This window comes from Strongylocentrotus purpuratus, unplaced genomic scaffold, assembly GCF_000002235.5.
Source record: "Strongylocentrotus purpuratus isolate Spur 01 unplaced genomic scaffold, Spur_5.0 spur5_scaffold_17, whole genome shotgun sequence".
In the NCBI taxonomy this organism is placed as follows: Eukaryota; Metazoa; Echinodermata; class Echinoidea; order Camarodonta; family Strongylocentrotidae; genus Strongylocentrotus; species Strongylocentrotus purpuratus.
In genome coordinates this window covers 23,259,697-23,286,108 of record NW_022145602.1, presented here as the reverse complement: position 1 = coordinate 23,286,108, position 26,412 = coordinate 23,259,697, and the positions used below count along the sequence as shown (strand labels likewise).

At 37.0% G+C, this 26,412-nt stretch overlaps 1 protein-coding gene across 2 annotated transcripts; it reads right to left on the bottom strand.

The window, feature by feature from the left end:
* Positions 1 to 6,636: 6,636 nt before the first annotated feature.
* On the bottom strand, positions 6,637 to 19,516 carry LOC105438888. 2 transcript variants are annotated; one of them, XM_030987935.1, is made up of 9 exons: positions 18,701 to 19,516; positions 15,777 to 15,886; positions 12,226 to 12,453; positions 11,470 to 11,700; positions 10,451 to 10,586; positions 10,065 to 10,264; positions 9,595 to 9,760; positions 8,914 to 9,032; positions 6,637 to 8,203 (listed from the first exon to the last, which is right to left on the bottom strand). In XM_030987935.1, exons 1-9 carry the CDS (start codon positions 18,834 to 18,836, stop codon positions 7,889 to 7,891), a joined length of 1,641 nt encoding a protein of 546 aa, XP_030843795.1. In that variant the 5' UTR covers positions 18,837 to 19,516; the 3' UTR covers positions 6,637 to 7,888. The 2 variants fall into 2 exon arrangements, with proteins under 2 accessions (XP_030843795.1, XP_011665545.1); XM_011667243.2 differs by lacking the exons at positions 15,777 to 15,886; positions 18,701 to 19,516 and adding an exon at positions 13,179 to 14,052.
* Between the last annotated feature and the right edge of the window lie 6,896 nt (positions 19,517 to 26,412).

The window sequence follows — 26,412 nt, the reverse complement described above, 5'->3', positions numbered from 1 at the left end:
TGAGAAATTTTCATCATCATTAATATCTACATCATCATATTTATCCTCCTCTTCTCAAATCATTATCTTTCTCTTGTCCTCTTCTTCTTCTTCTTCTTCTTCTTCTCATCCTCTTACTTTCTCTTCTCTTTTTTTAAAGATTTTTTCTTTTATTTGCCCCCTCTTCTTCTCTTGTCGTGAGATATTCTTGTTGTTTATCTTCCCATTTATCGTTATTTTTTATCCCCTCCATTCTACCTTTTCTATTTCTCTAAATTTCCATCCTCTTCCTTTTCCTTCATCTGCTCCTTCTTTTTCTTTAAATTTGTTCATTTCTTTCTTACCTACTTTCTCCTCCTCCTCCTCCTTCTTCTTCTTCTTCTTCTTCTTCTTCTTCTTCTCCTTCTTCTTCTCCGTCTTCTTCTTCTTCTTCTTCTCCTTCTTCTTCTTCTTCTTCTTCTTCTTCTTCTTCTTCTCCGTCTTCTTCTTCCTCTTCTTCTTCTTCTTCTTCTTCTCCGTCTTCTTCTTCTTCTTCTTCTTCTCCTCCTCCTTCGTGTCCTTCGTTTTCTCCATTCTTCTTCATTCTCCTTTATTCATCTTCTTTATTCTTCATCCTCTTCTTTTCTTCTTCTTCTTCTACCTGACCCCTTTATTCTTTTATCATCATATATAAATGTCTCGCGAGCCTGACATGATCATATTAAGCTCGTCATTATGATAAAGCGCTCCGTCGGTGTATGATATGCTGGGCTAATAATATACATTATTTTACTGGGTCATGAAATCATCATACTACAGGGGTTTCCTTACATGCATATAAAATGCACCTGTAAGTGATATAAGGATAGGCATCGGTTTGCATACAGAAGGTACATGGGAGACAGGAAGGGAGTGAGAAGGAAGGGGGAGGGGAAATAGGGAGAGGGGGGGGGGGGGGGGGGGGGGAGAGGAGGCGAACGAGCAGAGAGAAACAGAGATAGATTTTTAACAAAATAAATAGAAAGTCAGATCTATACACGATTCTAGATATATGTATAGATAGATAGTTTGGAAAAGATAAAGAGAGAGAGAGAGAGAAAGAGACAAGGAAAGAACCATAAACAGAGTGAGAGAGGGAGAGAGAGAGAGAGAGTTAGACAGAGAAGAAAGGCGAAGAAGGAAGTCGAGGGAAGTCGTGCTGTCACCAGTTGGAGAAGAATATCATCCGTCTAAAAAAGTGGGATGATGGGATGGGGGTGGGGGGGGGGGGGGGAGCTGCTCATGCAGATCACATGTACGTTGAATACACTTAAATAATGTGTCGTATGATAATAAGAGAATCTCTTGCTTCACTACATCTTACCTGATACGCTGCCTGGAAGTCTGACCTGACTAAGATCTTCTTCTCATCATCCGTTAGTCTTCCTGTAAGTCGTCCCCAAAGATTCCCAATATTACAATCGCGGCAGTACTTGGTCACACCCGCTACAACAGCCACCGTTCCTAGAGTAACTCCAGAAACGACTAGAGCAACGGCTATCAATGGCATCTCGATGGTTTCTGCCAAGAAAACAGTTAGGTATAATGCATAATCAATTATTCATAAACATCGACAATGCCATTGCTAACTAGGCTAAGCCTTTCGGTATACAGAATTTTACTGCATGGTTGGTTGTGTATAAACGAAACTTTCCATTTTTAACTGCTTTTACTGAGGAACCGTTTTCATAACAATATACTTAAAGTTAGAGAACATTGAAACTGTGGAACAATGTCTAATTTGCATAGATCCAAAATAGCTGCCATTAAAGCCATTGATGTGTTCAAGCTGTGAATCTGAGACTCATGAAACTTCAAAAATACCGGGGAAAATAAAAAAATGTAAGTCTCAATTGCATTTACTGAAGGGATAGCTCCCACATTGACGCTGTGGAACAATGTATTAATAACATATTTGTTACTTAAACACAATGCATTTACAACCAATATGAGTACCACTCTCCTCCCATATAGAGCGACGGCCAGCGACATTATCTTCCGAATCAATCACCACCACGAGGTGCAGCCTCAATTCCATCATCATTACTATCAACTCCAAATATCCTCATCAGCACCATCGTCATCATCCGCACTATCGACACCATCATCGCTGCTCCCCCCTCCCCACCACCATCACCATCACCACCAACAACAGCAAAAAAATAACATCATCACCATTGCCAATACCCCAGGATCACTACTACTATAACTACTGCCGCTAATACTACTACTTCTTCTGCTACTTCTACTACTTCAAGTAATACTGCTTCTACTATTAATGCTACTACTACTATTACCACTAATACAATAAACGTTACGTGTATTACTACCACTGCAACTCCTGCTGCTGCTGCTCCTCCAACTACTGTGTGTGTGTGTGTGTGTTTTGGGTTTTACAGACGTGTATCAATCAGATATGATTATTTACGTCTGGGGACCGACTTTGAACGTCACCATCCGAAAGACGTGACTCAGTTTCGAACCTGCGTCCTCGGCTGAATCAGTTTGTAACTTCCACTGTTAGCTGGATTACAGGCGCACGCCACAAGTACTACTATTACTCCTAATACTACTTCAACATCAAATTATTACTGCTGATGCTGCTACTTCTATGAAAGTTAATATAACACCAGGAGAAAAAAAAAAGATCTATGTATCATGTTTCCAATTTGTATTGATCTCGGTTCTAAACGACTGATAAAACACTATTTAACAATTTCAAGTATCTCGATAAAAAGATATGACAGGCATATTATCGTTTGTGATGTGACGTGGTTCTTTAATGTCGGGAAGAGGATGAAGGTAGTGGGTGTGCGACGATTCGCATGATTTGCTTATCTAATTGAAGATAGAGTCAGGAGATATAACCATGAATGTCACAGGCCATGACGAGAGAGAGAGAGAGAGGGGGGAGGGAGAGAGAGAGAGAGAGGTGAATATAACGGAGATATCATATACATTATATATCATGCATATATACATGCATATATATAAAGACGTAATGTATGTCGAAAATTCGTGAATTAATACAAACTGTTTGATTTAAAGTACGAATCTTCTGTTCTCCATCATTTAATGGGTTATTTTGTATATCGGAACACTTTTGATAGATCTGTATTTAAGAATATTTCAAACCTAGACAAATGTGCCCAGGCGCGTACACAGGGGGGGGGGGGGGGGGGGGGGGGGGAGGGGGGGGTTGAACCCCCCCTCCCTTTGGTATTTTTATGTGTGTAAACCCCCCTAAAACCCCCTAAAACCGACCCTTTGGTGTTTTTTTTTGGTGTTTTTTTTTTAATTATAAAAAAATTATAAAATTATGCCCATGGTTGACCTAAAAAAGGTGACCTCCCCCCCAACTAAAACAAAATGTCAAATTTCCAAATTTCGAGACCCCCCCCCCAATCATAATCAATGTAAACTACATTTGTGGTGAATGTATGCTCAATTATAAACAGCGGCAATAAGGCAAACGAGCCAAGTTTGTATCCATGGTTACGAGCACAGACACGCACTGTGTCACCCGACTAGCATGTTCAGACTCAATGAATGACAATCTGCTATCACTCAATGTACGTTACCTTCTATGTGTATATTGTTCATGTTCTATATAATATTGTATAATTTCGTCAGCCGGTTTTTAAATGAGTTCCATACTAGATATATTCTAGTTCACCGATACATTTTGTCTGTTCTACCGTTCTATACATGTTTTAGTATAGAAGGCAAAATGCTATACGTAATTGTACTTATTGATAAGTAGTTCGAGATATCCTTCAATGACTAACTCTCTTCTTAAATCTTCCAGTAACTAGTGCTAATGTGTCATGGGCGTTTCCAACACATTTCCTTTCCGTTTTTTCGCCTCCTGCTTCGATTTGAATTTATTTACTGTACTCTTTCATTTACCTTTTGTTTACCATAATGCCAGTGAGCAGGAAATGAGTACGAAATTCTGTTGCAATTTCAATTATACTAAACACGTATAAAGAAACTTATCTTAACAAGACTAATTGACACGACAGTTATCCAATCATCAGTGAGTACTCACGGATAAGCCCCGCCCAGTTATGCGGACGAGTTCCCTTTCGAAACGATGCTTAACATTCGTTTCAGTATACGACGTTTGTTTACATGACCTTCATACCATTACAACATTGCTTAATTGGTGAACCGATATACGATTCTTATACAATAAAGGTTGGTAGTGTAAATGAGGGGTAAGGGTGCGGGGAACAGCATGCAGCGATGGAAAGGGTATCATGCTGTTGAATTATTGACGGTCAATCAAGCGAGCGGTGTTAACAAGACCTAAATGAGACCTGATGAATCGACTATGATTTAATCATGACCTGAAAAGGCTTCTAGCTCGGCCTCAAGAAAGGTGTAACCGGTCGCTTCTGACAAAATTATGATAAAATTTACTATGGTCTTCTTTGCGTTAGGAGGATAATATATAGGACAGAGCATTCATCAAATTTTAACAAAGCACCTTTAATAATCTTTGACAGGAAAAACTATGAATAGATATAGAGTATAGATGAGAGAAATGAAGAGAAAAGGAGCTGAGGATGATGTTTAAAGGTGAGGTTTAAAGATGTAGACATAGCAGATGAGGAGAAGAATAATAATAATAGTAAGACGAAGAAGGAATGGAAAAAGACAAGAAGTGGCAGAAGAAGATGGAATAATAATAAAGACAAAAAAAAAAGAAGAACAAGATGAAGATCACAAAGAAAAATATAAAGATGAGATGATGATGATGATGATGATGATGATGACAAAGAAGACAAGTAAGAGGAAAAAATATTAGTGTTTATCGTGCTTTTTTGTTGTTGCTGTTGGAGGAATAGTAATCAATTACTTCTCTTTCAAATTTACATCTCAATTTTCGCACTATTCCGCTATCTTTGTCCCTACTTAAAAGTATAACAAAAGTCTCTTTCAGCTATTTTATTATGTTTGCGAGGTTATTATCATTATCATTATTAATTTATTTGGCATTTTTTATAACAAATAACAGACAAATATAATATAAACAGACAGGTTGGCAGCGATGGAGCTCCATGACACAAAGCCTAAAGATAAAAAGGGATTTCAATCCGCATGTTCGAAGAGATAAGTGCGATCGCTACAAATTGAATTCAGTCTAGCTTAAACCATGAAAGAAAAAATGCCGCGAAGGATATGGTTAACGCGTAGAAATCCTGCTCAGCTGCGTGAAATCCATTATGCCCTCCTACATACAGGACGGATTCAAATGCTATTCTACAATGCATCAAACTTATTTAATCTGGATTTTTTTTTTAATCTTCAGATGAGTTTAAAGGTACTATGTCCCATTTGCAGGCCAAAAAAGTGAAAAAGTTAAATTCCAACTGCATTTGAAAGATAATACTAATTTAGAACTTCCCTAAAAAAGGTGGGGCTTGAAAATGTCTTCAAGTGGGAAAAAAACGAATATTGGTTGTCAAATCGACTTTAGGGCTATACACACTTAAAATAGTTGGGCAAAAAAATGCCCAACTTTTAACCAACACTGAGCAACATACGGTCCACACAACTATTGGTTAAAATCTGCCCAACTGATGTTGGGTAATCAGTTTGCTATGTGGTTGGGCAAATTAAATTGCCCATCAGTTGGTGACCCATCATATTTTACCCAACTCTACAATTGCCTAACAGTTGGTTATATTTTCAGTTGGGTAATTTCTTGCCCAACCAATTTTACCCAGTTAGATATTGCCCAACCTTCTATTTGCCCAACTTTTGAGTAAGTTTAATGTTGGTTAATTAAATGCCCAACCAGTTTTTACCCAACTCCCAGTTTGCCCAACTATCAAAACACCCATCTATTGGGTAATAATTGCTCAACAATTTCTCTGCAACATCCATTTGCCCAACTCTCAAAACACCCATCTATTGAGTAATAATTGCTCAACAATTTCTCCACAATATCCATTTGCCCAACTATCAAAACACCCATCTATTGGGTAATAATTGCTCAACTATTTCTCCACAATATCCATTTGCCCAACTATCAAAACACCCATCTATTGGGTTATAATTGCTCAACTATTTCTCCACAATATCCATTTGCCCAACTCTCAAAACACCCATCTATTGGGTAATAATTGCTCAACAATTTCTTCGCAATATCCAGTTGCCCAACTCTCAAAACACCCATCTATTGGGTAATAATTGCTCAACAATTTCTCCGCAATATCCATTTGCCCAACTCTCAAAACAACCATCTATTGGATAATAATTGCTCAACAATTTCTCCGCAATATCCATTTGCCCAACTCTCAAAACACCCATCTATTGGGTAATAATTGCTCAACTATTTCTCCACAATATCCATTTGCCCAACTATCAAAACACCCATCTATTGGGTAATAATTGCTCAACTATTTCTCCACAATATCCATTTGCCCAACTATCAAAACAACCATCTATTGGGTAATAATTGCTCAACTATTTCTCCACAATATCCATTTGCCCAACTCTTTAATTCGTCTGTTGGATAATCATTGCTCAACATTTTTTCCATAACATCTATTTGCTCAACTCTTTTTCTCATCTAAAGGGTAATAATTGCTTAACTGAAACACAAATAACATACACAGTAAACACATGTTGTTGTTTTCATCAGAAACGTAAAAACAAAACTTGTTAACATCAACTACAACATTACAATTTTTGGTGAAAAAAATACAATCTTTTAAAAAAAGTAAATGCAAATATAGCCCCTTTTGGTGCAGCATGACAACTTTGATGTACACTGTATGTATCCCATGTACTCTGATTTCATACATGAATATGTGCATCATATATATTTTGTGGGTGTGGCATAGTGTTCATTTATCCTGACACACCAATACTCTGCCTTAGAGTGTTACACATGCACACATTTTTTTGAAGTGAAAACAAAAGAGGAAATAAATTCAAATCCCTCTAGATTATTTGACATGTGCAGAAGTACCACATGAAAGTTTGGCTATCTGTGATGGTGAACAGGTACTGATCAAATAACAAGGATACACACTGCCTACTATAACTTTTTGATTAGATTAAAGACAACAAAAATCAATTGACCCTACCTGCTATACTCAGTTTGATTGATTTTATTGATATTATCAATAATATCAATACAATTTTGCAAAATGTAGATGAAAATGTTGACTTCTCTACTTCTGCTTTGCGCGATGTAAATTAATGCATGCAGTCCATTCAGCAGAGAGTTCAGCGTAGGGTCAATGGACGATACACATTACATGAAAATTAATGGTATATGTAATTTACAATCATATACCCCACTTGCTGTTTTAAACGCAGAAAATATCATAGCTCATGTTTTATGAAGAAATATATCATTTTGATGTACGAGTTATGAAACAGTACTCTTGGGATTAAAACCAAACACGATAAGCATTTGTATACGCCAGTGCAAAAGATTTATAGCCAATAATATGTTTTGTATTTATACTTGGCATATATTCATTTGTTTTCTTAAACTTTCAAGGTGGGGATGTTAAGCAATGATTGGGATAAAACAATTAGGCCTTTATCATTTTTAAAATGTACACAAAGACTTCTGCTGTGTATAAATTCACTCTTTTTTTTATATTATTCAGCGATCCTCACCCCACCCTCAAATCTTCAGTCTTACACAAACATGTATAAATTATGTAAAATAATGTGCTGAATCCAACTCATAACAGTTTGTCTTTAAGGTTATTTTGTCCAAAATAATACTTTTTTCCAGTTTTTTTTCTCCCAAAATAAACTGGTTCAAGTAGCCAAAATGTGCTAAACGATGATGTGTCAGTTTCATCTGTAGGAAATATATCACCAGTAATCATCCTTGGCGTGAACACATCATGATGGCTTATGGCATGTTCATGAAGGCTCGGACCTCCCGCAGCTTTGGTGTAAGATGCTCCCCATCGGTAAACTGGAACACCACAATCTGGAGAAATTTCCAAACAGAACAGCTTTGCGGCTGATATTCGATATCCATCACATAAAGTGCCTTAAAGCACAAGTCGACTGCTTTAAGCAGTGTTGCGGCAGGAAGTATCCTCCTCTCTACTACGACGTACGTCTGTATTGGTGTGAGAATGTTCCCACGCACAACAACAAATGGCTGTGACCTGACTGCTTCATCAATGTTATCAACATAAGTCTGGATGTCGAGAACCTCCTGTAGTCCAAAGAGAAATCAAGAAGAAATCATTTGTAATTATATGGATTGATATATATATATTTGATGCTTGTCGAATGCTTCTGCTTATGAATCCACAATCACCTACAGGACACCCAAATTTGTTTATGCATGTTCATCCCTGTCCCATCAAAACATTACTGGGTATTCTTAAATATCCCTGCGGCAAAGGTCAACTGTACCCAAACTGGTCACGTTCAGAGCATTACATCAACTAAGCTGGAAGGCATATACAGCCTGTTAATATAAGCATGCATTTTTCACATGTCATTTGCAAGTTAAAGGACTTGCTTGCATTCATGAGTGAAATGCGATGTGATGACAAATCTGAGGCCATTTGTAGTTGTACCACAGATAATGACGAACTGACTTATTAAGATTAAAGCGCCTAGTGTTGCCCCTGCAGGGCCTCCTTGGGGACCAGCGTGCCCATTACTAGGAACTTGAAAATGGTTGCTTTTCAAGTTTTACACAAATAAAATGTTATGGCAATGCCTTATCTGGTAAGAACATAGGTATTGCATTTCAACCTCAATTTCATCAGTTGTCCTAGGTTTGAAACTCTTAACAAATTAACTATTGAATTTGTTTGTAATGAAATATGATTACTATGGCAAGATTTTAAACACAAACCAAAATATATGCCTTACATGTCATTACTTTACCACCTCCCCAGCACATATACTTACTGGTTGAACGTCAATGAAGGACGACAATGTTTCTGCAGTGGTGTACGTTCCTCTCTTGGAATCTTTCCTTCCTCGGAACAAGACTGGGAGCATGTAGAATCCAAGATTGCTCTTTTCCTCTAAAAAGAGGGAAACAATGAAAGAGTTAAGTAATTAAGTCCCAATTACATATGAAGAAAAGGTGCAACAGCAAACAGGTCAATTATGGAACATCTTACAAAATGTACAGTTATATACAGCAAATTAAAAAAAAACGGTCGAATACAACAATTATTTTCTACAAATATGGGTAAAATCACTCAACGTAAATGTCAGTCAGTAATTTGGAGCTCAGCTTTCTTAGTAAAGAAATCAAAATTGCACAAACTTCAGCATAGCCTTCCCAATGAGCTTTAAACCACCATCCCCACCCCAAAAAGCAAACAAACAAAACAAGCAAGTAAAAGTATGCTAAACCTTTGTCATGGAATCATGTTTTTATCATATGTTGTACATGTATTATATGTTTCAGAGCACTTTTATTTATTTCAGTTCAATTCCTTACAGGGGGGATATTAGACTCAATGTTTGGTCCTGGCCACAAAAATAAACATCATATAGTGTAATTGAAATAAATTCTTTTGACTTTCTCTCAAGTCATTTTCACTAATACTGTCAAATGTGTATTCTGACACCACATACCAAGACTGAGTTTCCCAGGGTCATGAATGTTTTCGAATTCGGCTCTTGCACTTCTCCAGTTGCCAGTTTTCTCGGTGAAGTCCACTACTTTGTTACAGAATGTGGGCCACTTCTGGTACAGTGCGTTTGCTTTCTCTGGGAACAATTCTGCAAAATCTCCTTCAATCTGTAATTGTTAGGATAGTTATAGAAGCCAGATGAAAGGTAGGATATCTTTCATTTGCATCTTCTCTTTACCATTTTGCAAGGATTTGAATGGTACACACTAACAATTATCGGTTCAATAGGGATGCACGATTTCTGTAGGACCGTGTATCTCAGATTGTTAAACGATCCCTTTAAGGAGACTGCTAAAGTAAACCTGCCCATGCAACCAAAAAACAAAAAAGTTACTTCTCAAAACATGCGACTCTAGTTTAATTTAATGTCCTTTCTTGTCACATGCAGAAGAAAAATCAAGGTCCACATACCATTCCAGCATCGAGAAGTCTGGGATATGTGGTAAGAATGTTCTTCACACAACAGTCACTTCTCTTGATCCAGTCATGTCTTTTTGTTGCTGTTTGTTTCATGTAGTCCTTCACCATGTCCTCTGGCTCCTTGTTGTTACGCAGCCATTCTTCCATTGTCGTGATGTTATCATCGTTCACAGACTCAAGATCAGTATCTCCTGGATATAATGCAACAGAACAATCAACAATTAGCATGTATCAACAAGTTTTTGATGATTGTATTGGAAGGGGGGTTTTAGTTGGCATTGCTCATGCCCCACCAGTTTGTTATGGCACAGCATGACTTCATCAGACGGATCTGAATAACTCATAACTTTAACTATATGAAAAAGTAGCCAGAATACCTTGCTTTTGAGACTCTGCCTCGTCTTCAGCTACTGGTACCCTCAGGGACTTCTCCTTTTTTCTGACATACCTCAGATGCTCCTCCAGGTAGCCTGTTGCTGGCCGTCCCTTGGCCCCCACGCAGTACCAGGCCTCCTGCTCAAATAAATTAAAATTCCTTCATAATTCAACTTCAAAAACAGAAATGCTCAACAACATTTGTTAAACATTAATAATAATCAAATAAAAGCACAATAAAATTCCAGTGTAAACTGTACATTTACATATTTTGTTACATATGTCAGTGTTTGCAATAACAAGGTTTGTCCTCTTAAGTACCTATTTCTAACTGCACACTGTTATATTCCAGCAATGTCATCAAGTCATTGCAAAAACAAAGTGAATGATGGATAATTCTGTGAATATCCATTACTCAATGGCATGCAGACAAAAGTCTAAATATTAAGAGATGTGTCATTACTGGATAATATAACTTATAAACAAGTGGTAAAAATAAACAAAAATATTGCACGATTTAGTGATTGATGCCATATTAGCTTTTCATTATTTGTAAGCTTTTCAGGCCTGTCTACTGTCAAATTTACTATTGCCAAAGATGCTCTTATAATGCTTGTGATAATGTGATACAACATGCAATTGATTGAGCATCTCCAATATAATAAATACAAGAATAACAAAATTGAGGAAGCTTCATAGCAAGTTACACAAAATAATATGATCCAGTATTCCAAAAGTTATTGCATAAACACATAATTTATTTGATTTAGACCTTAAAGTAGCTTATTGCTTCTGGCTCAAACAGAAACTTCTCATAAAATTTCACTTTCTTGTAAATGGGGTCTATGGGGTAGGGACAGATGGAGGTATGGATGGACAACCTAAGAATTAAGGCACCTCCAAGTAATAAATGCCCGCTGTGGTAAGAATCAATCCATAAATCAGTCCAGAAAAAAGTGGTGATCTGAGCCATACCTGAGGTCACATATATTAAGGAAAGCAATTCATGGACAGGACTTACATAGCCAAGTGGAGATTCTGGATCTTTTAAGAAAGGAAAGCTTGTCACAATGGCATGGGCCATTGATGCCTTCACAAATGAGCTTGGCTTGGTACCATACTCCCGTATCAGGTACTGAGTCAACATATCCACAACAGTATGCCGGTCCCTTTTGCTGCAGAGATTTGTAGCATTGATGTTCCTTAATGCTGCTCTTCCCATGGTGGTCTCTCTCAATATACAAGCAATGTTCTGCAACAGATAAAGGATTTTTTTTTTAAAGATCAGTAAATTCAGAATAAACAAGTGAAATGTGACAGCATGCAGTCGGTGGGTATATCTCTGGCTGTCCGACCTCCTACAATAAGCCCATCATAAATCACTCACTGGGCATTCCTTGCAAACTTTGTTCTGATAAAAAATTTCAATGAAACCTTGAAACTGACCTTAGACTAGCTTAAAACCCATAACCCCAACCAAACATTTTCCATAACATTCCTTTATTCATTCATACCAAAATGTACCTACCAAATCATATCACTAGCCATTCTGCAGATGTAGAAATAAAATGGTATTTTTAGTAAAAACTTGAATAACCTTTGAACTGACCTTTCACCTTTGAGCCCTGCTGCTTGTCAGAAATACTGACAGACAGATAACTCCAAGACATAATGCCTCCGGCACCCTTATGTGTTGGAGGCATAAAAACTGATGAATGATGGTGACTCGACATGCCCACTCTTCAATTGTATCAGCCCACTATATACATAAACTTACGAAATGCACTTTCTTGACCCGTTTCAGGGGAGGATGTTGATCAGGACTCTTGGATTCTGGGGAGTCGTAAAGTGGCGTATCCAAACTGGGCTGGGAAGGGCTTTGTCTGGGACTCCACTCACTTCCTGTTACACAAGAGAGATCTGAGCAGTCATCTAAGGAGAACACTGATGGGCTTCTTGTCGACGTTGATGCTTGTTCCATGCTTTGTTGATTTGCAGCATGATACTACAATAAATAAATGAAAAATAATTGAACTTTCAATGTACATGTAAATGACTGATTATTTTTTACATTATTAATGACACAAACAGCCCCAGGTTAGACTTTAGTATCAAGTTTATTCCTTGAAGGGGAAAATCATTCTCACTGTTTCTGTACCCTTGTCCTATTTAAAGCAAACCCATAATTGAAAAGTGGTCACTCATGAGCCGAAGCTTCTTCAGTACATCTATAATATAATAATATCCAGTTAGGAACTTTCACTTTAGGCAGGAACATGCATTGGTAAAAAATAGCACATTTCCGGGGCCTCAATGAAGTACATATGCTAGAAAAACTTGGCATGAGTCATGGTACATTTAAGAAATTACAACATAATATGAATGAATGCAAATATAACAGACACATTTTCAGATACAGAAACAATGAAGTTAATAACGAGTTAAAAAATTCAAACCAGATATTTACTGTAAAATTTTCATTGGAATAATCAAAATTTGTTAGCAAGTCAGTACAGATCGATCAAGGTTAGCTTCTTAGCTATTTTTTCAATCAAAATGTGTAGAATGATACACTAAGAACTGATTCATAGATATAATTGTAATTGGAATAACAGTTTCTTTCTTTTGCTTTGTTTTGGTTCTGTTCTCTAAGACAAAATTTGCAAGTGCACCTGTAATGTCTAGTTGTAAAAATATATCACTTGCTTGCAACGGGTTGCCTACACGTACCTTCTTGTTCCTAGATGAATGAATGGTGCACCACAATATACAAGCAGCGCCCTCTTCCACTATAGGACTGGACAGCATTGACTGGCCTGTGATCAAACAGGTCACACCATTCAACAGCAGCTTGTGCTTCCTCTCTGCCCACCTGTACTGCAAATGCTTCAACATGTCTGTTGAAGTACAAGGTCTGATACAGCCGAAGGAGCAGATACAACTTTTCTTGCACCACTACAATATGCTGAACACGTCCAAACGTGGGTCCATCATCATCAGTCCAATATAGAAGTACATCAACACCTGCCCGGAACTCATATCCATGAATGTCCACTTTCCCAGCAACTGTAACTTCGGTTCCCCTTCCACAGTTAATTTTTTTGCAAAGTGCCTCATCATCAAGTAGATCACCAAGCATTGCTGCAGCTTGCTGTGACACATTGATATCTTGGCTATCCAGTGACTGATTTGATACTGACCTGTAGCACCGTGCCATTTGGTATCTGTTAGCCAATGTTTTGACAATGTTTTGGTAGTTGCAAGATACACTGGCAATCTGCTTGAAAGGTCTGTGCATTGCTTCAAAACGCAATGCTGAATACTGGGTCAGTGGCCCAAGGTGTTTCAGTGCACGTGGGTAATGCACAAGAAAGTGCTGCTTCGGAGTTAGACTAGCTTCAGGGAAGAGCTGCATGAAGAGCCTGTGGTGATCATCAATCATTGCCTTCAGGACATAGATGGCAGACTTACTGATACTGGGACTCATAACGATTTTGAAGATGTCAATGATTGACAGTAAGAGTTCCCACTCATCACACATCTCATCAATCTTGTCTCCTAACATGAGAGGGATGTTGTATGCAAGGCACGTCATCTGTGCTGATGTCTGCATGTCCACTGGCAGAATATGGATTCTTCAGTGATGCCTGCCTGATTGGGCTTGGTCTGTTTTTGCGGTCCACAAAGCCAAAATTGAATGAGGATATTCTACTGTTCACCTCATCCAGTGTTATGAAACCCTTCTGAACAAGTTTACTCAAAACAAGGTGCATTTCCAGGGGCAAGACTCCCTCTGTAAAATCATGCATTACATCTGGACATAAGTTTTGGGTGGAATGGTAGTAAGGCAATTAATTCAAAACTGTTGCATGCTTCAAGCCAGATTCTGACAAGGGCTTTTGAAGATCTGTATCATAGTTTATTTCATCACGGAGATATTGGGCATCCTCTTTTGGCTGTTTCTGAAGCAACGAGCGATGGCCTCTACAGAATCTACAGTAATAGTTGGCACGGAAACAGGTTGTACATCCCAGCATGGCATGAATGCCAAGATTGTCCCCTACAACTTGGAATAAGTAGGGTTTGACCCTACCCTCAAACTCTTTGCACTTGATAGTGAGTCCATCAGTCCACATCTGCTGCAGATCATCCTTGATTACCTTCAAAACTTCTGAGATGCCATATTTACTCAAAAGCGGAGATGTGATCATAGCTGTGAGCATGATATTTTCCAGCCTAGCCTGGTATTTCCTGGGAAGGGATAACGCACTTGTATAAAAGGCACTTACCTTGTGTTTGCCGCGTTTTGACCCAAGCGGATTGGCTGTCTCAAACTCATCATTGTACAACAACAGAGGCACTAAGAATTCACAGTCTTGTCTAGCAGTAGCTTCCTGCCTTTTATAATAGTGACCATCTTTGAATGAATACAAAACATCATTATCTTTTGATCCTTTTTGAGACAGTATGGCGTTCATTACTCCTGGTCGCTCTAAGTATTGTTTAATAGTGTCAGCTAGTGGTATATATTGAAAGGTTTCTTTTTGTGTGCTTTGCAGTGGATCACCTGTCTTTTGATCAATTTTTGGTTTTAAGCAAGTTCCCAACAACACCTCACAAGGCTGAATGAAATCACCTTTCTCAGAGAAATATTTTTTCTGTTGAGTATCTGACATGAGCTCTGAAAATGGATTCTTTGAATTCTCGAATACATCTTGTATATCAGATCTCAGCTCACTGTTAGCTGCATATTGTGGCTCACTTAAGATATCCATCACATCCTGTTGCACAGTTTGTAACACAGAAATAACCAAATCTTGTGCGGTTTGAATGACCTTGTTGGTGTGTGAAGCAGGCACATTAGTCCTTGCCCTGAGTTCTGCTACAAACTTTGCTGCAATATCAGGTAGTCTCTCTGTTTGCGTTTCAAAAGAGACATCTTCCTGCTCACTGCTTTCTCCAACAAACAATGCCTTTTCCTGGTGCAGTTGTTCCAAATTCCCTTCAGTGTTGTTATTCTTTCCTAGAACAGATCCTTCATAACAGGTTTCACTTTGGTGATCTGGAACTGCTTTTGTAGTTGTGCTTGACGTCTTTATCCGTGCAGCGTGCTTTGAAATGAGATGTTTTCTATATCCCGATAATGTACGAAATGTTAGTCTACATGCCCCTTGCATGCATGTTATACTTACATTTTTTCCCCTGGTTGTTGTATGTGTGTATTTTAAATGATGGAATAGGCAAGAAATATCCCCCCTAATTAAATCAAGACACTGAAAGCATCTGTAACTATCCATAGTGAGATATTGTGCCACATCTAGGGCCTACCTCTGCACGCCACCCAGCGAGAAACTTCAATCGAGGTCCAATCTTGGGTATGAAGGATGTGATTATACTTTCACTTAGAAGGGGAAGGGTTTCCACATCAACTTCATTTTCTGGAGAAGAAGAGGGAGAGATTGATAAATAAGGCTTAGTGCAGCATAAACTGATTGTTTTCATATAATACCACAAACACACGTATGGTTGCGCAAATTAAACAAAAGTATATGTTTTAGATAATGATAAGCTGTAAACATTTGCTCATGTTCCAGCTAAAATATCTTCCATTTTGAATAAATCGCATAATCAATGTTTTCTTATTCCACAAGGGTCTATGAAAATCTGAATTTTCAAATGCGATTTTCTCGAAAATTTGGTCTTCGTATAGAAAACTTACTTTTAGATCATACTAGCGAATTGTATCAACTAATTGCTATTTATTTTCAGGTGATGTTATTAACATCCACACAATCAAATTAAGAATGGAAACCTTTTCTAAAGTCATACTAGTAATCACCTTAGTTTAGTCAAATTGTGCCTAATTTTTAACAATGTAGGGGCCTATTTAAAGTATAAAGATTAGTTGCATCAGCAATGAATTTGATTTCAAAGAAAGTCATTCAACTTACCAAATGAATCAGAATGATTTGAGAGTTAGCATAGAGGTCAATGTATGCTGATTGGTTAATTAACATTACTAATTCATTGATAATCATATGTGTCTTCTCCATGTGCACTGTCATGCCTATTACTTCAACTTTAAACTGCCATACCGGTAATTGTTTTTTTCAACCTTTTGCGGCTGCCATGATATTGTCTGCATTAGTAGCCATGTTTCTCAGCTTTAGTATGACAAATAACCTAGCTATATCTGACCAGGGTTTCTCAAAAAGTCTAGCACTCAAGCCTTTCACAGGCCACTTACAGTACCATACAACCATATATAAATTATAGTGTGTTACCTTGAATAGAGGCAACTGACAATTGTTTATCCTAGAAAAGATAATTTGTGGTGTTTAATAATTCTTTTGTACAGCTTATTGTTCAGTGGTGTGAAACATTAAAAAAAATGCATGTGCTGGAACATTTCACTGATATGAAGCAAAATAGGACAGTTAATCCTGTACTAACGAATGTCCTTCCTCCATGTGCACCTCCATCCCAAAATCGAATCGGTTCGTTGGCTTTGCAACTTGCAAGATACATGTACATGTCCCAAGTTTGGATGGTAATCCGTCCATCGGTTCTAATGATTTCATTGAAATCTGGACATGTAGTAAAATAGTGTACAATTTTGTGGGCATAATTTGGTGGCTTAAGCATCTGTAATTTTTCCATATTTAAAAATTATTTTCAGAAAAAGATTTGTTTAAATGAGAAAAAATGTACCCATGTTAAAAATTGTGCCCATTCGTGTACTACAGCGAGGTCACTGCAATTTCGAAAACCACCACAGCCTCTTGGTTTTGAATTAGGCTATTAATATGGGCTAAAATGTGGGTCAACTGCCTTTTAGTTGTGACAAGGAATATCGCAATAGCACATAATTAATAGCCCCATTTAAAACCAAGAGGATGTAGAGTCTATGCTCTGTAAAACAAAGTTAGGCAGATGTTACTGGGCAAATCAAAGTTTGGCGCGTTTTTGTCAAATAATTTCTCCCAACCATTTACTGTATGAAGTTACCTAATAAAAGGTCAGAAATAAGTTGGGTAGGTGTTACTTGGTAAAACTGATGTTGGGCAAATTTTGTCCAACAATTGGGTTATTTTCTACCAACCATGTAGTTACCGATGAAATAATTGGGTAATATTTTTGGGCAAATTAAAGTTGGTCATTTTTGTCCAATAATTGGGTTATTTTCTACCAACCATGTAGTTACTGATGAAATAATTTGCCCAACTAGTGTCGAATATACTACACATTATGGTGAGAATTGGGTGAATTTCCTATTGGGGTAAATTTTGTTGGTTAAAAGTTGGGTATTTTCTTTTCATCCAACACTGGGTAAATCATGCAAAATCTTTAATTTACCCAATAGTTAGTCGGACACATAAGTGCCCTCATGTTGGGTAAAAATTGGGCACTTGCCCAACATTTTTTTAGAGTGTTTGGATTTCAAAGTCCTGTAGAAAATGAAAGGGCAAAATCCTTAACATGGCAATGGGCAAGAAAAATTGTCTCACTTTTTGAAATCTAGACTTCTAGATCTACAGGAAAATGAAAGATGATCTTCCACAAAATAATGTTCATAAAATTGTACATTATTTGACAACTTCAATTTTCTGATGAATCATTCAGTTCAGTGTTGATTATTAAATATAAGTAGGCCTAGATCTAGATCTAGACCTAGACTAGATCTAGTAATAGTAATACCAATTTCAGATAACAGAGATAATTGTTCAAAATTACACCAGTCCCACGTACTGTAATACTATCTGGGTACACACCTACAAGTATGTGGTCCAATGTATTGGACCCACAGAACTCTTAAATACGTATTTAAGAGTTCTGTGATTGGACCCCATACAGCCCATGATCCATAGAAAATGGAGGGTATTGTGTTATGTATGTATTGTAGCAGGAAACAGCACAGAAATCCGGGTTTTGGCCTTTGGGTTTTGTAAAATCTTGAACAAAATATTTTTAAATATTCATTTGTGATCTAAAATTCATGGAAACAGTACAATTTGAATTTGATATCTATATCAATCAAATATTAGTTTGGATTAGTAACACATGCATTAAAAGAGCAAATTTGAGGCAAAGTTTAATAGACCAATTGAATTGAAGCGTATTCATTAACCATTGCTGAGGCATATAGAACTAGTCTACATGTTGCCCATGTGTTATGGATATGGGAACAAGTCTACAGCAAGTACCTGTTGATCATGTTCTAAACTTCTAATCTCAATAAGATGTGAACGTACCTTCTAGTATCTTTAACACTGACGGACATCCCCACCTTTGAACGATTTTGGTGAGAGGGTCTATGAACCCATCTTCACTTGAACTATCTCCGCAGCAGTTGTCGAGCTCCATTTTTAGACCCTCAGGCTCTAGCATGCAAGACTCCGATATGATGCGTATACGTACGTACGTACAGGCTGCTAGTTACGTTGGTGTATCATATAGCTCGAGCTCCCGGGCCGGGACGGCCGCGCCGGCTATACCGAGTAAATAGAAATAGTACTGCGCATGGCATGCTGATCGCGAGCGACCAGGCCATGTGCGCGCTACCCCAAGACCAATACCAGGCAAACTTTACCCAAGTCTGGTTAAACGTAAGTCTAGTCCCCATCGAAGGTTTCCACTGCCATTTACGCATGCGCATAATTGACGATGATAGCGTGTACGTTCCATTAATATTATTAACGTAGATTATGTAACTCTATAGGCCTACATGGTTAAGATGGCTCAGTTTTCACAAAAGATAAATCTTGGACTCTTTCAGCATCAAACTCGCACAAATTCATCGTCGCTTCAACACTCTGTTATTATAATTTTAAAATAGAAGTAAATGGTTACAATTACAGGAGAGATAATTTCAATTTTTCATAGCAATATTTACACAGCATATTGTGAGCTAAAGAAAATTGAGCTAAATATATTTGGTAAAAGGCGGTGGTCAATTACTACCCTATATAAGCAAACAAAAAAAGGCGCAAAGTGAAATTGGGTAACAGGCGTTGGTCAAATAGTACCCAATGTATGAGCAAACAAAAATTGAGCAAAGTAAAATTCGGTAAGTGGTGATGGGTAATTATTACTCAGCATATGAGCAAACACAAATATGGGCAAAATAAATTGGGTAAGGGGCGGTGGTCAATTATTACCCAATTATGAGCAAACAAAAATTTGAGCAAAGTAAAATCGGGTAAGTGGTGATGGGTAATTATTACTCAGCATATGAGCAAACAAAAATTTGGGCAAAGTAAAATTGGGTAAGAGGCGGTGGTCATTTATTACCCAATATATGAGCAAACAAAAATTTGAGCAAAGTAAAATCGGGTAAGTGGTGATGGGTAATTATTACTCAGCATAAGAGCAAACAAAAATTTGGGCAAAGTAAAATTGGGTAAGAGGCGGTGGTCATTTATTACCCAATATATGAGCAAACAAAAATTTGAGCAAAGTAAAATTGGGTAAGTGGTGATGGGTAATTATTACTCAGCATAATTATGAGCAAACAAAAATTTGAGCAAAGAAAAATTGGGTAAGAGGCGGTGGTCAAATATTACCCAATATATGAGCAAACAAAAATTTGAGCAAAGTAAAATTGGGTAAGAGGCGGTGGTCATTTATTACCCAATATATGAGCAAACAAAAATTTGAGCAAAGTAAAATTGGGTAAGAGGCGGTGGTCAATTATTACCCAAATATGAGCAAACAAAATTTGAGCAAAGTCAAATTGGGTAAGTGGTGATGAGTAATATTCCTCAGCATCTAACAATTACCCAACTACTTGGTAAATTGCTCTCAACTCCTTGGAACGATGTTGTTGCTAAATGTATAATAATTGGGTAAATATAATGCCCTGAAATAGATTGGGATAAAAATTACCCAACTTTGGAAACGATTTCTCGACCAACCATCAGTTGCCCAACGAAATTTACCCAACTCGCAGTGGGAATGTGCCAAAATTACACAACTACAGGCAAAAATTACTCGATCCTAATTTGCAAAATAATGTTGGTAAATTTCTAGGCGAATTTCTACCCAACCATCAGTTGCCCAACAAAATTTACCCAACTCGCAAAGGAAATGTGGCAAAATTACACAACTACGGGGCAACTGGTTCCCAACCCTCATTTACCAATACTGTTGGTAAATATCCGCCCAATAATTAAGTAAAAATAATTGCCCAATATTGGTTAAAACACTTAAATGCTTAAATGGGTAATAATAGCCCAGAATAACGAATTTTTTTAACCAACCAACAATTACCCAACTAAATTTACCCAACATTTTAAGAGTGTAGAGCCCAAAAGTAGTAGTCTTGATTTTCAGACAATTGTACCGAATGGTCATACGTTTTATGCTGCGCAAAGGTTCAATCAGTTTAATCTTGGCCATCACAAGAAGTGGGTTATTGATGTAGACAAATGCTCATGTACCCTTTACAACTCTTTTCATGTATGTTATTACCAAAGATGTCAGTCAGTCACTCAATAGTGTCTGACAGTGAAGTCTAGCAAGTAAACGGGTTTCCTTGCATAATTTGAATATGAGGACACTGCTAACGTTTACATTTCACAGATAGGACATACATGACATATTCATAATTCCTTCAAAGTTCTACAGAATTTGAGGTTGGCTGCAAAAGCGACATAGTACCTTTAACTGGTAAAACAAAAAGAACTCATGTTTTATAAGGTAATTACTAAATATATTAATGTTTTGTAAACATACGCGCAAACGAATTTCATAGTTGTTGAAACAATGAGGAGAAAAGCTGATCACACCCCCCCCCTCTCTCTCACTCCCCTCCTTCTATTTCCCTCTTTAGTCCTGTTTTACTTCCTATCCACATATGACCCCACACACGCACACAAGCGCCACGCACCACGCGCACGCACACAATAATATCATCCCTCTTTCTCTTGTGTTCTGAAATGCGAGGGTTCAGGCAAACGTCAAAGAAGAAAAACAACAGAAAAATAGGACCTTAAAAAAAAAGTAGGGTACTACTGGTGTTCGAAAAGTAAAATATACAGAAGAGAGAGAATGAGGAATGAACGATGGACTTCAGAATGATGATGATCATCATCATCATGATAATATTGATATTGATTACAATATTGATAATCCAACAACAATAGCTCCTTGCACCCCTACTCACTCTCTCTCTCTTTCTCTTTCTCTCTCTCTATCTCGTTCTCTCTCTCTCTCTCTTTCTCTTTTCTCTTTCTCTTTCTCTAAATCACTACTTTTCTTTCATTCTGGAATATGATTATCAGTGATTTTGATCAATGAAGAATAGAGTACTGACATATATTATTATTTTGGTATGCTAACTCTTACAAATGAGTCATATAAATACATTCTGTGAATGCACATGAATAACCTGCATAAATGAATATATGAATAAATCTCTCCATAATAGATAAATTTGATTCAACTAAAATTGATTGGTCATGGCCAAAACAAATTAAGTTTCCGTAAAAATACAAACTATCCAATGAACATGTGAGATGAATATAATTAAGTAATATAATTAAGTAATAATTAATAAGTAATAACTGTGCATGGCTTTAAAAAAAAGAATAGAAAACACAACACAGTTATAGAGATGACAAAGCCTAGCAAAAATACATCGATAGGAAAACAAAATTATCATGCAGACAAAACGAGAGAGGACAAAACATGTGAGATGAGATGAGCACGGAGAAATACAGAAAAACAAAACAACCAGGTGTGAGAGAATATTTTGCAGAATAGGATTTAAAGAAGATAGAAATAAAATAGATGTAAAAGAGGGGGAAAGTTAGACAGGCAGAACAGGAATATTGTCCAAAAGGAGAGAAACAACATAAAAGATATAATGATTATAAAGGGGGTATTGTAATAACCAAATTATACATTCTTTTAAAAATCAACAAGCTTGTTCTCTACGCGTAATGAAGCAAGGACGAAAGACCGTTTGTTTGAGTCAAGCCCAAAGCATATACGGGGAGAGTGGAAAGCGACAATTTTACCCTTCGATATGAAGGAAGGAAAGTCGGACAAAGTAGAATGACAATAGATGAAGCAATCTCGTGTAATGGGCCGGAGGACGTTTGTCGCATTTATCTAAATGTTTGCCGGGAGAATTGAGCTGTAATTGAGTTTGTCCCTCAACATCAATATTTAATGAACGGAGACAAAATAAAACAAAAACTAAGACTAAATGGCTTTGCCAAACTCACACTTTCATGTTAAATTGACGTTGGGATGATCAAATATGAAAGGGGCTGTCATATATTTAAAAGGATGAGCTATAATGCAGCTTAAATTCTTTACTTCGAGAAGCTTCGCTTCCGTAAGGATTCAAGTACGAGGTATACCACAGGAATTCGCTTGGAAATGTTCGTACAAATAAAGGTTCGTTTAGACATGATAAAACACCGCCGCTGCGTCATATCTAAACAAAGCACAAATATAACTATAAACTATGGTAGAACCATAACATTAAAAAAAAAGGAGAATTCCTCCCACTTTGTAAACATTTGCGGGCATCACTATTTATTAATATACATAATAATAGGCCATGCAAACAAAAGCTTTGCAAAGGAATGGGTAGTTTTTAGGACAAAACTCATTTAACTACAATGATAGACAGATCAATGGTTTATTGATTAAAAACAAGAATACATAGACATCAATACGGCAAATCTGAATTGTGATGATTTTACAATGCTCAAAGTGTGTACTTAAATGATTAAATCCCCCATTGAAAAAAAAATAACAAAGAATAATCAATGAATTTTGTATCATATAACAATTTGTGTCGTGTACAGGTTCGATATTTGACACGGTATTGATATATACATAAAAATATAAGTATGTATATAGTTTTATTTACTCCCAACTGTAGGGAGTAAATTTACACCCCACAAGAAGGTGTAAATTTGCACCCTAAGGTTATGATTTCACTCCCTTTAAGGAGTGAAATTTGCACCCAATGGCGCTTAATTAACACCTTTTGGTCCCATTTTCATGAAAAATGGGTTCAAATTTACACTCGTGAGGTTGAATTTTATGCCCTATATGATCGATTCCACACCCTGTGGGGAGTAAATCTACACCCTTTTAATGCACAGCATCAACCAATCAATCATCCATGCTTCGTAATCACCTAACAATCACTGATTCTCACCCTTTTGTCTACGTTTCACAGCTCTGAAGAAATCAGACGAGAATCTCGAGTTATATGTCAAAAAGCTTTAATGCTTACCTAAACAACAGTTAGTGTGAACACCACACAAGTGCAGACTGTAAGAACCAACTTAAAGTTAGCTTCGGTGAGGCTGGCCTGGATGGACGTATCGGATCAAATGTAGTGGAAATACCTTTATACAAAACCCCTGCATTTCCGACTATCTTCCCTTTGGGTACACGTATAAGAAGGCAATTATGTACTAGTTAGTAAAACAACACTTCTGCTAATTTCATTATATTATCAAATATAACCTTCTGTACAACCCCTTATTCTTGTTCAGATAACTTTCAAACAAATAATGCCCAAATGAAATATGATAATTCCCCCAACATGACTAAAATATGTAAATTATACGAATTTTTCTTCATTTGGCAGTACCTATATCGACACGATGCGCCATTGCTGTAGCGCATGCGCATATACACTCACAACAGAAAAATGCTTTACTTCACTTGAACAATCAGAGCTCGTCTGACTAAAATAGGGTGTAAAATTACACCCCTTAATTGACTATTATGTACATCCTTGCGTATTTCCGTGTTTTACTCCTTAAAAGGTGTAATAGGGGGCGCCCTATTTTTTCCAATTTCGTTTTACTCCCCAAGAATACCTTTTATTTCTCTGTGTGTACATCTACATCTATATATATATATAAATAACACGCTTACATGCACCCTTACATACATATATGCATGCATACACTTATGTATACATTTGTTATCTGTTATACAGAACAGAGATATCCACTGCATGCTTAGACCAAATTTCAACCCAACAGAAACATCACTCTATGTACAAAAGGCACTCCTGTACTAATATATTGCTTTGACAGAAGTCTGTCGTACGAATATTATCAAAATCTCATTTCCCTAGTAATAGTGAATCGCCAGAGTTGAACAGAGAGGAAGAGGGAGAGGGAGGGAGAGAGAGAGGAACCAACCCACACACAGGCACATTTAATGCACACACGTCGGAGCATTGCACCTATCATTCCCTGCCCAAGAGACGGATAGGGACACGAGAGTGGGAGAGAGAGAGAGAGAGAGCGAGAGAGAAAGAGAGAGGGAGAGAGAGAGAGAGAGAGAGAGGAGGAGGGGGAGGAGTGTAGAGTCTGTAGGTTACTTACGTGTGAGGTTTGCGACTGGCACTCAGCAGTATATATGCCGACCTGTGTCCTTTTCCTCCTTTTTTAGTAACATTATTTCAAACTCCAGTAACCATTCCCCCCCGAAAATCACCATTAAAATGATTTTTTTTTCTCAAATCTAGTTTTAGGTTTAGCTGATAATATATAGGCTTATCTAGAAAAAAACATACCATTCCTTTTTTTTAAAGTGAAGATAATACACAATATAAGGTATGTGAATGTTTACACAAACGGCTGTGATAGAACCGGACGATAAATGCAATGTTTATCGTATGTTAGATACGTAATATTTCAAAATTACTAATCATTTATAATTCATTAAAGTTTAAATCATTATCTTCAAATTCAGAGCCCTTACATTTTTGAAATTCAATACACAAACCTAGCTATGTCATTTTCGTTCATATCTCTACTTCAATTTGTTCAAAATCTTTATTTCAATTCATCATAGGTCGTAGGATGAGTGATGGCCTTATAATTATGTGAGAGCCAATACTAACTTCTAACGAAATAGATCGAACCCATAACCTCTCAAATGATTGAGACACAGTGCTATTACGAAATACGCTATTGTTATTATATTCGTTGAAAAATGACTAATCATGTATATGTGATGTACACTTTAACCATATACAGTGCGTCCCAGAAAAAACGAAACCGAGAATTATCGATGTTTTACCATGACTTAATCAGTTTTGTATACTGTGTGCTCTATATATTATGTAATTTGAAATAATTTTTATAATTTGTATGATGTACATGACTTGTATTGAATGACTACAATAAAATAAAAATATCACAATTATAAGTAATAAATCTAAGCTTTACAAATATCTTTCATTTACTAGTTATAAATGTTATTAAGTTATGATAAAAACATCGATAGTTCTCTGTTTCGTTTTTTCTGGGACGCACTGTACAGTATATTAAGAAAACAAAATGTGTCCTTGTTCGTACCGGCAGCTTTGTTAGCTTTACAATTATTGTATTATCCTTTGGAGCCAACAACCAACGACAGCAAGCCGATATAGTTATAAAGATTGTCGCGTGATACTGAAATAGACCGTAATAAACTGAAATACACTAAAATATTTCAATGACGGCTTATTCAACTTGAATGTCGTCGTTTGATATATTTGTATTTCCCATGCAAGGATTCGCAACAGAGCGCAGGGAAACTGTGGCTTTCCCCCTTTATTGTTTCGATTCTTTTATTTTTCTTCCTATACTTCCTCTTTTGTGGAATGAATGCAAAGCGTCATGCATAGTTGTTTTCTTGGCTTTCAAGAGAATATTGAGTTGTGGTTAAGCTAAAAAACCAATTTGCTGAGCTTTTCATTTTGTTTATTAGGGGGGGGGGGGCAATGTAGAAAGCTAGGGAGTCAGAGAAGAAATGCCCACTAAAATGGAATGATAGTACAATAACCTCTAGGACAATTATGTGTAGTCACTGGTAGAAATGATATAATCGGATAAAAAAAATACATTCAGTGCTGATCATATGCCATCCACCTGCAAATCTGATATTGAAATAATACTGACAATTATGATGATGATAATCATAATAATGATAA